This window comes from Alternaria infectoria (assembly GCF_024043175.1).
Source record: "Alternaria infectoria strain BMP 0036 chromosome Unknown scaffold_35, whole genome shotgun sequence".
Lineage (NCBI taxonomy): Eukaryota > Fungi > Ascomycota > Dothideomycetes > Pleosporales > Pleosporaceae > Alternaria > Alternaria infectoria.
This window is the reverse complement of record NW_026250724.1, coordinates 64,918-79,547: the sequence shown is the minus strand read 5'-3', so window position 1 is coordinate 79,547 and position 14,630 is coordinate 64,918. Positions and strand designations below refer to the sequence as shown.

General features: G+C 53.1%; 5 protein-coding genes across 5 annotated transcripts; 3 read left to right on the top strand and 2 right to left on the bottom strand.

Moving 5' to 3' along the window:
- Nucleotides 1-448: 448 nt before the first annotated feature.
- Nucleotides 449-3,430, top strand: J4E92_010371 (uncharacterized protein; the record flags this gene model as incomplete). The annotated part of the gene is made up of 1 exon (XM_051501709.1): nucleotides 449-3,430. The coding sequence occupies one exon, from the start codon at nucleotides 449-451 to the stop codon at nucleotides 3,428-3,430; it is 2,982 nt and encodes a 993-aa protein (XP_051348058.1).
- A 546-nt stretch (nucleotides 3,431-3,976) lies between these two features.
- Nucleotides 3,977-5,143, top strand: J4E92_010370 (uncharacterized protein; the record flags this gene model as incomplete). The annotated part of the gene is made up of 1 exon (XM_051501708.1): nucleotides 3,977-5,143. One exon carries the CDS (start codon nucleotides 3,977-3,979, stop codon nucleotides 5,141-5,143), a length of 1,167 nt encoding a protein of 388 aa, XP_051348057.1.
- Nucleotides 5,144-5,446: 303 nt separating this feature from the next.
- J4E92_010369 (uncharacterized protein) lies at nucleotides 5,447-6,295 on the bottom strand (the record flags this gene model as incomplete). Its single annotated transcript, XM_051501707.1, has 1 exon — nucleotides 5,447-6,295. One exon carries the CDS (start codon nucleotides 6,293-6,295, stop codon nucleotides 5,447-5,449), a length of 849 nt encoding a protein of 282 aa, XP_051348056.1.
- Nucleotides 6,296-6,705: 410 nt separating this feature from the next.
- On the bottom strand, nucleotides 6,706-7,509 carry J4E92_010368 (uncharacterized protein; the record flags this gene model as incomplete). Its single annotated transcript, XM_051501706.1, has 1 exon — nucleotides 6,706-7,509. One exon carries the CDS (start codon nucleotides 7,507-7,509, stop codon nucleotides 6,706-6,708), a length of 804 nt encoding a protein of 267 aa, XP_051348055.1.
- Nucleotides 7,510-11,319: 3,810 nt separating this feature from the next.
- J4E92_010367 (uncharacterized protein) lies at nucleotides 11,320-12,342 on the top strand (the record flags this gene model as incomplete). Its single annotated transcript, XM_051501705.1, has 1 exon — nucleotides 11,320-12,342. The coding sequence occupies one exon, from the start codon at nucleotides 11,320-11,322 to the stop codon at nucleotides 12,340-12,342; it is 1,023 nt and encodes a 340-aa protein (XP_051348054.1).
- Between the last annotated feature and the right edge of the window lie 2,288 nt (nucleotides 12,343-14,630).

The following is a 14,630-nucleotide window of genomic DNA, read 5'->3' as shown; positions in this document are numbered from 1 at the left end:
CGCAAGACATAAAGCCGATTTCGCTGCGGCCTGGAATCCGTGGAAACGCTTTTGTGGACGAGGTTTGTGATGGGGTGCGTGATCAAAGCTGGGACAAGGTCTGCCGGACCGTCTTGCGAACCATGATCTTTGTCATACCGTCAACAGGAAGCGGATGATCAGGAATTTTGCGTCGCTGCGCAGCAAATCCGAGACATTGCGCATATATCGGCTGCGATGGATCTGTTCACGCAACGGAAGAAAGACGAGTCACGTGGCGATATGCGTGCATCTGTGAAGGTTGTGTGCTGTGGTGAGACAGAGCGCGCTTGGGCCTCGACTCATATCAGATACATTCGTTTCCTGCGAGGATGACGCAGGTTTGTACAGCCCTTTTCAAGTCCTACAAATCTTCTAGATGTACGCGCTTTGCGCATTCGCGTACAAGGTTCACTTCTCCTGACCAGCGATGGAGAGCACACGACAATTACGTCCTAAGGACTGCGTTATCCCATTCGGTCCCTACCAGAACCAAACGCTGGACCAGATCTATCAATCCGACTCAAACTACATTCGCCAGCTCATGAACACTGTGGACGATCTTCGACCGTGGCCCGAACTTCATCGGATTATATCAGGGATCAAAGTTCGGCAGCATGATAACGACAAAGAAAACACCAAGCGTCAACCACCCCAAACACGATCGGCTCTCGAAGACATTCATACCGTAGTGACTGGATCGTCATGTCTGCCCAAGAGTATACTTCGCCCCTCTGTTCGCACGCCAACATCATGTATTGCTACTGCTCCTGAGATCAACGCGCGGTCCAACGAAACAGTTCATCCGTACAAGATTGCTCAGCAAGAACAACGCCAATCGAGCTCTCGTATAACCCAAAGGCGGAACACACCCACACAAGCCAGCACTTCGAAATGTTCGGTGACCAAGCCATCGTCCGCCACTGTCACTATCAACCCAGAGCGGGCAGGATCGAAATGCCCCGAATGTCCAGAAATGGTCAACCAAAAGGGTCCACATTCGTCGGTCACCGCATCTCTACCCGTTCCTGGTGCGTTTCCAACAATAGACGATGACTTACCGCATGGAAGAGACGCGCAAAAGAAGTCAATTCCGATCCAGGCGACGTCAGGTCCTTCCCACGTTACGAAGCAGCCAAAATTCGCCCGTTCTTCGTCTGCCTGGTCTTCCATGGAGGAGCGGGTCAGATCACCGAAAGGTAGCGCCAAGTCGACCGACCATCCGATTACCGAAGAACACTGTGATTCGATGCTGTCTAGGCCTTCACAGACATCCGATGCTGATCCTCCCATTGGAATTGACGACTACAATACTCGACGAACAAAGGCGCAGTCAGTCGACAGAGCTGACCCTATGCAGTCATGCGACGTTAGTGTTACTGGCCACCCGATTTGGCAAGAAGCTGAAAGTGTCAACGTCATCAACCGAGAGCCAACGGTATCACCTGTAGGCCTGCGACGAGCAAGACATGACACTCACGAGGTGGAACCGAGAAAGAAACGTCGAATGACCAGCTTGGAAGCCGTCGAAGACATTCACCGCCATGTCAGTAATTTGCAGATCCAGCTTCAGTCTACCGGTGGCTGGCTGTTCCAAAAGACAGACGACTCAGTCACGCGCGCTGCATCAAAATTGGAGACTAAAGTCGAAACGGCAACCACCGAGATCCATGGCCAGATACGCGACTTCCAATCCCAGATCAGCACGCAGGTTCGAGAGAACTGTGCATGGTTACGTGATCAGGTCGTGCCAGCTAACCAGAATCTCACCAGTCTGTATGCACACATCTCGACCCAGTCCCAGAACCAATCGGATATACGCATGGCGCAGACCAACAAACTCAACACTTCGATCAAGGCGGCAAGTGGCCATATCCAGTCGCGGTTACGAAAGAACCAGAAGCGTCAGAACGTTCAGTTCATGGATGTAAGATCTCGCCTAAAAGGATTACGGGGTGAGTTGCAAAGAGTCGAGGCAACCATTCAGCATCAAGGAAGTCAAATTCAGGCTGGCATTTTGTCCAATTCATCCATGTTGGCACAAGAACTGAGGCTGGTCCAGAAAGGCCAGGAAACCTCGACACAACAGCTGCAAGACATCCACGACAGATCTCTGCCCACCGTATCTAGTCTGGGGGTCAATCCAAGTACCATGATGACCATGATACAGGGTATCTACAGCCAGCTAAACCCTAGTTCGGCTCTTGGAGATACGCCGGCAGATGAACGCACGCTCTACCAGACCCTTAGCATGATCGAAAAGACAGTGGAGAGACTCGAAACTCATTGGATACCAACCTCGGAAGATGTCACTGAGCAAGCGTCAGGACTGGCTCGAAGTGGGGTATCCGACAAGATCTTAACAATGGTGGAGCAGATTCACAGTCAGTTGGCCAGGGGCGACAGCCTTGTTGAGGAATCGAATGTTATGACTTTGGATGCGCCAAAAGATCAGCTTGCTCAGTCCACTGGTGCTCAGTCTCTCTCACCAGAAGTTGTCCGAATGATGGAACAACATCATATGGCTGTGCTCGAGCGGTTTGAGCTTCTCGGGCAGCAAGTAGCTTTCACCCGCCCCGAATCTAGTCAAAGTGGCGTCGAAGAGATCGATTTTCTACTCGTCCAGATCGAAGATGCTCGTCGTGTTGAGAGCCAGATTGAACTTCACATCATCGGAGACCTAGAAGCCCAGCTAGCCCACGAACGGGCCGTCAACACGAAGTATCTGGTCAACGCAGCAGTCCAACGTGGTCGCAACAGGATCTCCTTAGTTGATGTAGCGCCAGCGGAGCAGTTCTGTGAAGATGATGGCTCATGGCTTCGCCCGTGGGAAGCAATCTCCGGGGTAATGGCGGAAGCTGACGCTCTCTTTGCCGAATCTGATCGACGGCACCTGGCACATGAGCTTCACTGTGAAAGACGCCGCAATGCCTTGAGAGAAACGCGATTGCAGTTCATGCCCAAGCGGATCGATATAGCCATCGACTGGAATCTTGAACTCGTCGAGTCGCAAGCCGAGTATATCCGGCTCCTCTCGAATCATATCCCGATTTGCCCTGCGGAAGATACGTCGATCACACTCCCTGTTGATGCTTTGGGGCATACCCTTCCATCTGTGCTTCGTGCAGGCGCCCTTGGACGAGATCTTTCTTCCGCGCTGGACCTTGCTACTGATCTCTTCACGTTACAAGCTCAGAACGCTGTGCGGACAGCAGCAGAGAAGGTTCGCGAAGAAGACTCTGCACGTCTTTTCAAAGGTCTCGAGGGTATGCGGAAGTATCTATCCATGCTTCATGGGCGAAGTGATCTGGTATTGTTGAAGAGAGCGATAGAGAATTTGCAAGCGGGGAGGGAGTGGAACAGCGACAATTTGATGGGGGAGCTGAGCCTTGAGAGCACTGTCGACACGTGATAGATTGAGCGATAGCTGTAGCAAGTCCTTATCATAGCTACGAGTAGTGTATAGAACGTCAAGTATTCCTTTCGCCATACGACGAAATGCGATTCAGCCCCCAAAAGTTCTTGATATCACGTGAGTAGCTCATGCATTGCGGATAATTTCCGTAGACCTAGCACAGACTTCATTGCATCATTGCACCTTAATAAGTCCAGACCAAGATGCATGAGTGCGAGCATGACGTGAGGCGTATCCATGAGAAGTCGGTGTTGCACACAGTCCTGTCGTATCTATCTCCTCGTGACCCCTTCGTGCACACACCTGAAGAGCGACGTCGCATGCATATGTTCGCATTCTGTACTGCTTACCAAATGCTATATAAACAGGCCTGCTCCAGCCCAGCTAAGTTTCGACGTCTCTCCAGTGAACTGCAACGTTCACCTCCTCTGAGCGACCCTCATGGCTACCCACCATTGCCGTGGAACTTGCAAGAACGGAACACCATGCGGTAACCATGCAACGCGGGTTGCTGGCATGGAAGATATCGGCTCGTCAAAGGCGATGGACACAACCCCAAACCGTTGCGCAAAGCATGTCGACCAAAAGAACGACTACAAGACCCCGACCAAAAAGCCAACACCATCAGGTTCCAAGAAGCCCGTCGCAGCATCAAGCTCATCCAGCTTCATGCCGTCTTCTCCCGGCAATAAGAACAAGGCGACAACCGAGCAAAGGAGACGCAAACCATCGACAAGTACCTCCATCATCAGCGACACCAGCAGCGACGATGAACTAGCCTTCGAAGCCGTGGATACGCCAAAACCGAAGGGAATCATGAAGCGTTATACACCAAAGCCAGAGAAAGATACCGTCAAGCCCAATGAATCTGTCAGTACTAGACGCCTTGCATCCAAGCGCCCCGTAGTACTTGACTCTGGAGATGAAGACGAGGCCCCACCTCAGCCTTCATCGCGCAAACGAGTCCAGTTCCCAAGTCCAACCCCATCCCGATATGGCACCGTCTCCGACCGGCTCAAAGCTGTTGTCGATGATACTGCTAATGCCGCTAAACCGAACGCGATCCGAGAAGCCCTTGCCACCACGCCTTCCAAGCTTGCGAAGCCCATCACCACCGCATCTTTCTCGACCAAAGGCAAGAAGCCGACAAACCAAGCCATCAGCAACGCACTCCAGAAATCTTTCCCTCCGCCTTCGAATGATGGCAAAAAGGATATCCCAGTAGTTGCTTCGTCCTCCCGACCTCCAACTCCTACGACAAAACCCGGGAAGCAGTCCGCCGCCAAGAAGCCAGCCACCAAGACTGTGAGCCGAGTACGAAGCCCGGAGGTGGGAGAATCGTCGTCGCATCCGATCCCATCAACCGAAAGAGCCGGCATCTCGCCCCCAACCCGTCCACGTACCGCCGCCATCCCTACCCGAAAGTCACCCCGTACGCGCTACATTCAGCCCGAACTCCGGGTTCTCGATGGGGCACCAGTTCCTCTTCTTCCTAATGATCCTACTCTTGCTGCGCAAATCGAGAGTGTACGTCGATCCGGTCTTCAGAATGCCGAGGATATACGTGAGTTGCTGCTCCGAGTTGAGGTATTGGAGAAGGCGCTGGAGATCGTGGCTGGGGCGGATGAGCCGAAGCATCAGAAGCGTGAGCAGAGAAAGAGGGAGAAAGGCAAAGAGAAGAACATTGAAGACGAGTTCATCTTCACTTGATGTTGCCATGGTGGTAGGAGAGACGGGAATGGGGAGGGTCCGAGTGAGAAGGGGCGGTTGCTGGTAGGGCATGAAACTGGGCGTTTGGGATAGCTTGGGAAACGATGTATTGCTGAAAGGATGGATGCGACTTCGGGCACGTGTATTAAACAGCGCAGTAGATGATATGAAAGATCGAAAACTGGACTTGACATCAACCGTGTATGCCAACGTACCCTCGCGGAACATTAGCGATGAACAATAGCAACATGGTACTCACAAATACCATATCTTAAAGAAGATCCATCCGTCTTTCGCTTAGCCTCACAGCTCATTGCCATTGACGGCCCCTCCATCTCCTTCAAATTCCTCATGCTGGTGATCTGCCATGTCCTCGACTTCTCTACCCACCAGCCTTATTCTCGCATCCATCCCACGACTCCACCGCCCCACCCAGCGTCCAACATCTTCAGCCACCTCACTGAAAATCTGGCCTGGGGTCGGGTCCTCGGGTGCAGGGTTGCCTAAGCCGACGACATCGTTTATCCAGGCGTTGAGGTTGGTGAGAGAGCGGTCAACAGGGCGCAAGGCACGTTCGGCGCGAGCGGTCATGTTCTCTTGGTCTAGCGCGATGACGGCGTCTTGCTGCTGGCGTGACGGTGATGGCGGTGATGATTCTGGTGGAGACGGTGATGGCGGTGGTGATTTTGGTGGAGACGGTGATGGTGGTTTGGGGATTGCACCTGTAGGCGGGTTGTTGTAGTGCTGACGTTTGGTGCCGCGGTCATCCGGTCCTGTTTGTGGTTGCTTGCGCTTTTTGCCATGACTTGGGTGCGGGGATGACGTTGGAGCAGCGTCTTGTTCCGTGTCGTCATTGCTTACTTCTCCGCCTTTAGCTGGGTGTGTTGCCGCCCCCACTTCGTCCTCGCTCTTATGATCCGCCCCGGCATCTTCATTCGCATCGAGGAATTCATCGTCATCATCGTCCGGATCCTCCTCCTCCTCTTCCGCTCCAATCAACCCACTCGCCCCTACCTGGGCTTTTCGCTCATCGTGAGCGACCAAAAGAATCGCTCGATCGACCTTCTTGGAGGGCATTGGTGTAGGCTTCAGGTTGCGCCTGTTGATCTCTCGTCGTAAGTTGTCGGACGTCCATGCCATGTACGCTTCCATGTTCGGAGACGTGGGGATTATCCAATATCGGGAAACGTCGAAGTGTAAGTGGGAAGACATTGAGCCTTGTTATATGTCGAGCTTGCGCTTGCTCTAGCGGGTTTGCTGTTCTTTGTTCACGTCACGTCGAAGGCCTTGTCACATGCTGGAAGCATGAATGAGTCGAAGACCGTGGTGCTGGATGACTGCGACATGTGTCCGACAATGAGGAGATATATCGGACAACAGCTTCCATTGTGTGTCATGTTCGAGATACGTACAGTAATGTTCGACCACATGAGACAGACCTTGCCCATGGCAAGTGACATGCCGCCATACACCCATCCTTCGACAAGCAAGAACCGAGGACACACTAGTCCCGGAGACTTGAAAGGGTCTCAAGTCGGTCGCATGGGCACGTGAATCAGGCCTCATGGCAGAACGTCGTTGGCATCATCGAAGTGGGGCTTCATGTCTGCAGACCCGATACTGACGCCTTGACGAACTTGCTTGCCGACCTTCCATATCCATTGCTTCTTGTCCTCTACATCCATATCTTTGGTGTGCGCCGGAAGTGTGGTGGTCCATGCCTGGGGGTCGACCGCCGCCAAGTAATGATCTAGATCGTGCTTCGACATGCTCAGTGCGTCTTGCTCTCCCTTCAGAGCTACAAATAACTGATTCATCCAAGTTATCTGAGGTTTCTCTTTGTAGTAGTCGGTAGCATCACAGGATGCTGCAAAGATCTCGTGGCACACTTCCGACGGCAGTGGTTTTGTCCAAGCTTCGTACGCTTCGAAGATTGCATTGCCGAGTGAATCGTTGAGAGGGTGAATACCGGAAACGAGACTGGAGGCGACATTGTCGTGGTAGATCCGTGCAGCGTCGCGGACGGTCTTGTGGAGATGATCCAACACGGCCTGGTCTTGGTGGGCGTTATGCACGTCAGGCGATAGGAATGTGGACATGTTGTGGTTCCTCCAGAACTTCCATGAGCGGTATGGGCGGCAAATCCTGGAGCAAGTATCAGACATAGCAGTAATGATCGTAGTCTGGAGGCGATGAAACTGTGCGGTGTGGTGAAGAGTCAGGTCGTGTAGTGATAGAGCGCGGGAGTTGATAAGGCCAAGACGTCTGTCGATAGCTTTGGCACCAAACGCTGGGCCATCTGAGCGTAGCTCAATGGACAGCTTGACTGTCAGAGGCGGGATGTGGCTGCTCCGTATATTAAGCATTGTGAAACTTGCAGGATCGGTGCATTGATCGCTAGGGAGAGATACGTCGGGGCATGCGATGAGAGGGCAAGTACAAGACGGCTTGCCTATTGACCACATGGGCTGTGCAAGGACTGCAATGCCCACGCCCAAGAGGCAGACGAGGAAGATGAGGACCCTGCTACACCACCCGGTCGAGCGACGTCGCGAAAAGTTTGGCGTCTTGCCCCTCGCCCTGTGTACCTATTAGCCCGCCTTCCCGAGTCGTAGTTGTCTTTATTCACATGTGGCTCTCGCGTGGACGTAGACCTGTGTCCATGATCGATGTCTCGCGCGACGCGTTGGCTGTACTTGATTGGAGCGGCTGCACTCGTTCGGGCAACCGAGAACGAGGAAGGTCGAAACGTGATGGAACAAAGGGAAGGAGGAAGATTAAAGAGCTTTGGTTTCTGGGGTGTGGGCATAAAGCTTTTCTTTGTGTAACATTCCGAGGTTTGTTTGCTCTCTCAACCCTACGCGAACTTTGGCAACCATCGACCGTTGTTACATTGGCGTGAGGAGCGAGCTTCTGAACTTATCGAGTCGGAAGACATCTATCGAGCAATCTTTTGAAATGGCGCATCGAACGTCGAGTAGAGCCTGGGTGACAGTTGTCACGCGAGATGAGGCTGGCAAGGTGATGAGCGAAACGCGACGATTCATGAGGCTCAGCAACGGTGCGTCTGGCTCCATACCCACGTCTAATCTCGGATCGAACGAGTACTGACTTCTCCATTCCAGTGGAGCGCTTCTGCTTGGACAGCATCGTACACCGCGCAGATGCTCCAGCTGCTCGGCCATCCTCCAAATACCGCCGCCGCACGAGAAGCGAGCCAAGCTTACCCTCTCGAGATATTCACGAAGCCACACGCAGTGTATCGGGCGCGAGGCCTTCGGAGGAGCGGCGCAGACATAAGCTGGGAAGACGGATAAGAAATGTGGTCAAACGCCACGGGCGGAAGGTGGCAGCAGCAGCAGCAGTGGTCGGCGGCGTCGGCTGCATCGGCTGCATCGGCTGGGGTCTTTACTCTTATTTGACTGCTGCACAGCCCGCGATAGCACCTATCGCAAAGAACGCCTACACTCTGCTGAGTATGCCGGAGCCTCTTGACGACCGATGGGTTCCTCCGCTGGTGCAGGTACGCAAGTATTGGAGAGAAGCGAACCGCTCGTGGAACCCGCGGATGTGGCAGGCACGCGGACTGCCAGACGCAGAGACAGGCCAGCGGGTATGGGAGCTCATGCGAGAGGCTTTCGAGCGCTTCGAGTCGTATTGGGAGGACCCCAGATTGAGAACGGACCTTTATGGGCAGGCAGGCGGTACGCTGCACTCTGTCCTTACGCGAGACCCGGCATATAAAAGCGCAAGAGCACTGTTGGCGGATACCTGTGTCGGCAAGAGGACTCTGCTGCAGGCGTTGACCAACGACGCCTCCAGAGCATGGAGCGCTGCCATGGGTAGGACAACGGGGCCACAAGACACTACTCTTGCAGCACTGCAGGAGGCATGCCCCTGGACCTTGCGAATGTACCTGCAGCCGTACGCTCCGTCGCGCATCCCGCCTGCCTGCGTAGACCGATACTATGGCAAGATTTCGAACATCAAAGGGATGGACAAGACTAAACCAGGGATTCCATTACGATTTCTCCGCGCGCTGGGCCGCCGCTGCAGATACCCTTCGTGGATCTTGCCGAGGCATGACTGGCTGATCAAATTGTGGCCGGCAATGTTCCCGGAACCGAGATACTGGGCAGACGAGAAAATCCAAGCCTTGGGCGAGTTTGGCAAGGGCTGGGTTGTGTATACCGACATTAAGTATTGGCATTTCATCGGCGATTGGGAGAATCTCGGACACACAACGATGCGGTTGTAGAGGGGTCGCTGAGGTCGCGGCTGGTTCGTACAGACTGACGAGATCGAGTCCGTATCCATGGATGCCAGTCCGCTGGCACGTGACGTGCCATCGGGCATCGGCCCACCGAAGCTCCGACGTTCCCGCCGCAAGGTAGCCGCGCGCCATCATGTAAGATATCCATCTCAGATCGATTATCAGATTCGCAAAGTCGTCGCACCTGAAGCATGCTGCTCTTTGTCGTGCAGGTATTATTGACGTAAAATTGATAATGCCGACTCTTGCCCGCACATCTCCGAAGAGGCCCATCGTATTGCTGATACGTGACAACAACTAACGTGCGAACTCACCAACCATCTGCTAACAATCAGAGCTTAATCATTCCCCGAGCAACGCCGACATCATACCAGCCTTCGAGCGGGCTTGCGACCTATCCACCCACTCAGACGCCATAATGACTCCAGCCATGCACCCGACAGTCATCCCACGCCAACCGACGTCGTATCGCGAATACGATACCAACCACGAGCTGCCTCGGCAAGCAGGACTCTGCCGCAGTCTGAAGGAGCCCTCCAAAAGCAACTGCAGACGTTCAACGCGCCCAATGACGGCATCGCGTATCATGAGACTTACAATGCAAGTCGGCGCGTCTCACCACGCGGCCTGATCATGTTCAGGGTCAGAGGCATACACACATTTTGTCACTGCGCTGAACAGGCTGAGCTTGACGACCCCGGTTGATAGTTGGAGAGCGATCAGACTGTGTCTTCTGCATGCAGTGGAAAGCGTTCGGGATCAGATGGCTTGCCCAGACAACACTCGAGCGCTGCATGCCGCTGTGTCGGTCTCATGGCATGGTATGTCGTCTCGTTCTCTCTAGGCACATTCTTTATTAACATCGTCTCAGCATCCACTCCATTCTCACTTGCTCGTACCGCCTCCGAGGTCGTGCATCGTCCCCCGTGAACACGCTCATCGATAACTTACCCCTCGAACGATCCATCATCCGCATAACCCCGCCCGCAGGCGACGTCGAAGAGCCCCGCGCTACACAGTCAACCGTGAAGGTCACGGAGAATACAAGCTGCATATGGGTGGAGGTGGGGTATGAACAGGGAAGCTCGGTGGGCACTGAATTGCCTTGTGCCGCAGAAACTCTCCCGCCACACCAAAATGGGGGTTGCTTTGTTTGGGCTCGCGGGTGCGATCCAAGTCCTCGAAGGACAACGCCTGAATCCGCTGGTGCATCGTCACCGCCTGCGCATCCTATCCTAGGCGAGTTATGAAGTCCTCGCGCAAGCGAGCTGCAGAAGAGCGCTTGATCAACAACTGCGCCCCTAGTTGCTCGCAGTTTTGGAAAAGATGCCAGTGCTACCGTGACCGGCCGGGCGACTCTGTGCCCTGGCATGCCGTGCCGTGTCGTGCCGGCGTCTACGAATGGCGCAGAGAGGCAGGTGGCACCTGTAGCTGGGCATGTTGCTGCCACCGTGGCGGCGCGCCTGACGATCTCCGCTTGGATGGCGGTGGCCTCATTGTGCACGAAACCTTAACTGCACAACCCCACCAACAAAACCGTCGCTCTAACAGCTACCCCACGAATTATTGGCGATTTAGTGGCTGCGCACTGCCACACGAAGAGGAGACATCCCAGCCTGAGCTAGCTTCGGCACCATTCCGGCTCCAACTCGCGACTTACAAGGTCACATTGGGTAGCTTACTCCACAAACCCTGCGCGTCTACAACTGTGCCGTAGCATTATCTACAGGAGAGGGTTCACAAATGACTCTTGTGACTTGACACGTCAGTACTCCTAGCTCTATATGAGAGGACAACACAAACATCGACGTGGACTACATATCTGCCTGCCTTCTTCGCTTGTCCTTTCCAACTCTCTACTGCATCTGTTCGGCGAATTCAGTTACGCTACAGCCCTTTTAGCATGGAAACCTTCCGCGATGCACTGCTAAGCCCGTTTCCCAAAGGCCCATCGGACATCACAAAGTTAGACGACAGCACCCACGACCGGCAGAACGTCCGTGAATGCATCGCCCGCGGGGAGATCGAGCAGCTTCGCCTCGGAGCCTTTACCAACCGAACTTGGATCATCAGTGACCGGTATTGTGCTGTGGGCGACGGAGTCGATTCTCTTGAAGGCTACCTGCATTCTATATGGCACATCTACTATCAGCTCGGTCGGCTGGCGTCTCACGAAAGCGCTGATCAAGACCGCCTGGTCCTGGATATCATCCGCATCCAGGGACTTGGTCCCCTAACTAGGCCTGTGTCAGGAAACTACGGCATCGATATCGCACGAACAGTGCAAGGCACGCTGTGGAATGACCTTCCCTTCCTGGCCGCGGACATGACGGATTTCTGGATCACCAATTGCGCGCCCATGTCCGGTGTTCATCGCCTCAACTTTGCCTCCTTCTTGGCCAAGCTGGCGTCAACCCGCGTGACCAACCACAAGATCTGTCAGATCGCTCTCGTCCTGTTTCGATCCACATTTGAGGAGACACGAGCCCTTTGCAGCCCAGAGACGCCAGACGAGGAAGATCTATCTCGTGACATCCGCAGCCTCACCGTTGCGGATTTGCTGCCAGCTGCTTGCGCATGGATCAAAGAGGCCAACTACTGCCTCATCCAGTTATCGGACGCTTTCTGGAACGACTGCCCGGGCACGCTTAGTCAGGGTGGTCAAAAGTTTGTTGAATCTGAGCTAGGAATGCGTTCGCCAATTGGGTTTACGCCGTGGCGATGGATGTACTGGCTGAAGCGTCTGCATGAGATTCGGGATGAGGCACACGCCGCCCACGAAGAGCGCCTGGAAGAGCACGCTACTGATGCCATCGAGCACATGATCAATAACGTCAAAGAACGCAACGCCGGCATCCTGCGAGCATATCAGAGCGGTGGGCCTGATCTACATCAGGATCCACATCTACTGTGCTTAGTTACGTAACTCCAAAGTGAACAAAAGCGCGCGACTGGGTTGGCACTCCAGCCTGTGTCGTAATGTAATGCAGGATATTCCTAAAATGTGTTTGAACCCCAGGCTAATTTCGCCTTTACTATCTTCATATAAGGCGAAAACCATACCCTACTAATAACATCCCTACGGCTTGAATGTACTCAGACCAGTAAACAGTAATGTCAACGTCAAGGATAAGACCCAACGCTAGGGGTCAGCGGCGCGCTTCAAATCGCTCAAGCGACCAGCCCCGAAACACTCTAAGACAACTGAAGATATTGCGAGCGCTAAAGCCGAGGGTGGTTTCTGCTATAGCTCTCCGCTTACAACGCCTTGCCCTCAACATCCAGATTGGGGTGTCTGGGAGAGTCGCTGCATTCAACATGCAGCCACAATGTAACTTCTTCCAGCGTAGGCCGAAAGTAAGTGCCGATCGAGAAACAACGTAGTGTGGATATACATCGCAAATGTGACCGTACAATCTAGCTCAATGTGTAATTCCGTCCGACCACTTCACAAAGTACCTCCCATATTATAAAAGCTGTAAGGTGCAGTAGTAATCTCTTATTATCTTCCACCAACAATTCAACATTCCCCATCGACGCATACAACAACATTTCGATGGATCCAGAATGTCGCCCCGAATCTCCAGCTAATGGATTCGCCACCACACCTATATCTCAATGGGATACCACTGCTGAAGACGCACAGTTGAAAGATGTCCTTTTCGCCGCGTGCGATAATCGCCGCCACCAATATCTTGCTCTAGCTGCCAAGATCCGGGAATCTGACGAAGATATTGCAGGAAAAAAGGCTGAGCTACTCACAGCCAAGGAGCATTTAGGATCTGGAGTGAATGCTCTAGATGCAGCTTCGGCCAACAGTACCTCCTTGGGAAGCGTTGACGACATAAAGAAAAGCGTTACTGCTTACGAAGACATACTCCTAGATATCGAAAAGCTGAAAACAATTCGCGCGGAATGCGTTGTTAAAGTTCGGGAGTTCCAGGAGTTTGACCGAAACATCAAGAATATGACTATTGCGCTGCCAAGATACAGCGGACCATCCCTGGAAGGTAAGGAAGACAAGTCGTCGAAGTCCGGAGGAAAAATACCGCTGAAGCTTTACAAGGACGGTGAGCGAGCCGGCCGTCCACTACCTGTTATCGTAGATCTCAGCCCAACTTTCCCATTTGAACCAACGAAATGCGCCAATTGCGGGTTTCGACAATGAACACCGCGCCCGCTAGCAGCACTATCACGGTAGATATCCCACCAACGGAGTAGACATGACGCGCAACTCTGGGCATTCCACCGGTGTTACGCATGTAATTGGCTGTTCTGAGCTCTAGCAGACACCAAATTGTATCCACACGCGCATTACTTAGATAGCAGGTCCGAAGGGACCATATGAATTTAGTACCCAATGTTTTTTTTTTCATCTTCGGCATAATTTGCATTGACTATGTTGCGTGGTGTTGATATTGATGCTACCTGAGAGGAGTATACCAGCAATCGCTCGCCTCTCGAGAGAAGTAATCTATAGACTTGCCGTTGCGCCCTTGATTAAAGATGAGCTGTGCCCTTGACCGTGGATACAGCTAATTTTGTGACCGCTCTTTATGATATATATTATGTAGTTGATCGAACATCAGGTAATAATCAATGCGGGGGTGCGCAAAGAAAGCGCATGTCACCATGTTTACAGACTATATTACCTCCAACGCTTTGGTGTTTGCGAAGCTATGTGGCCCATATCGCAGCAGATTCGCCCACATCGAGCCCACATCGATCCCATCGGAGAAGCCGTCACGTCACTCAGTATCAGGCTCTCATACGGATTAACGGGCTACAATAGCAAAAGTAAGTAGCTCTGGTTGCTGTTGGGTTCCCGTGCTTCGCAACCACTGATCTTGATGACTTCATGCCCTTGGAATAAACACCACCTGGATTTCTTGAAGTGTGTGTGTGGAAGCACTTCATTGATGTTTCCTCGTCTCCAACTCAAGTCCGGGGCGCCAGCAGCGGCACCGCTATCGGCGAACTGCCCCATTTGTGGGACAAAAGCAAGTACTGTCTACAATGTGCGACGACGAAAGTGCAAGTCAGGATACGAGTCGGCAGTCCAAGGATCTGCCCTGGTATACGTTTGAGTGAGGATGCTTTCTGACCGTAGTATGTAGAACGAGACACACAGTGAATTATCAAAGAGCCAGGAAGTCTTCGTCCGAAAGCGTGTCGTCGTGAAATTCATCAAACTCATCGTGGTTTCCCCTTGGG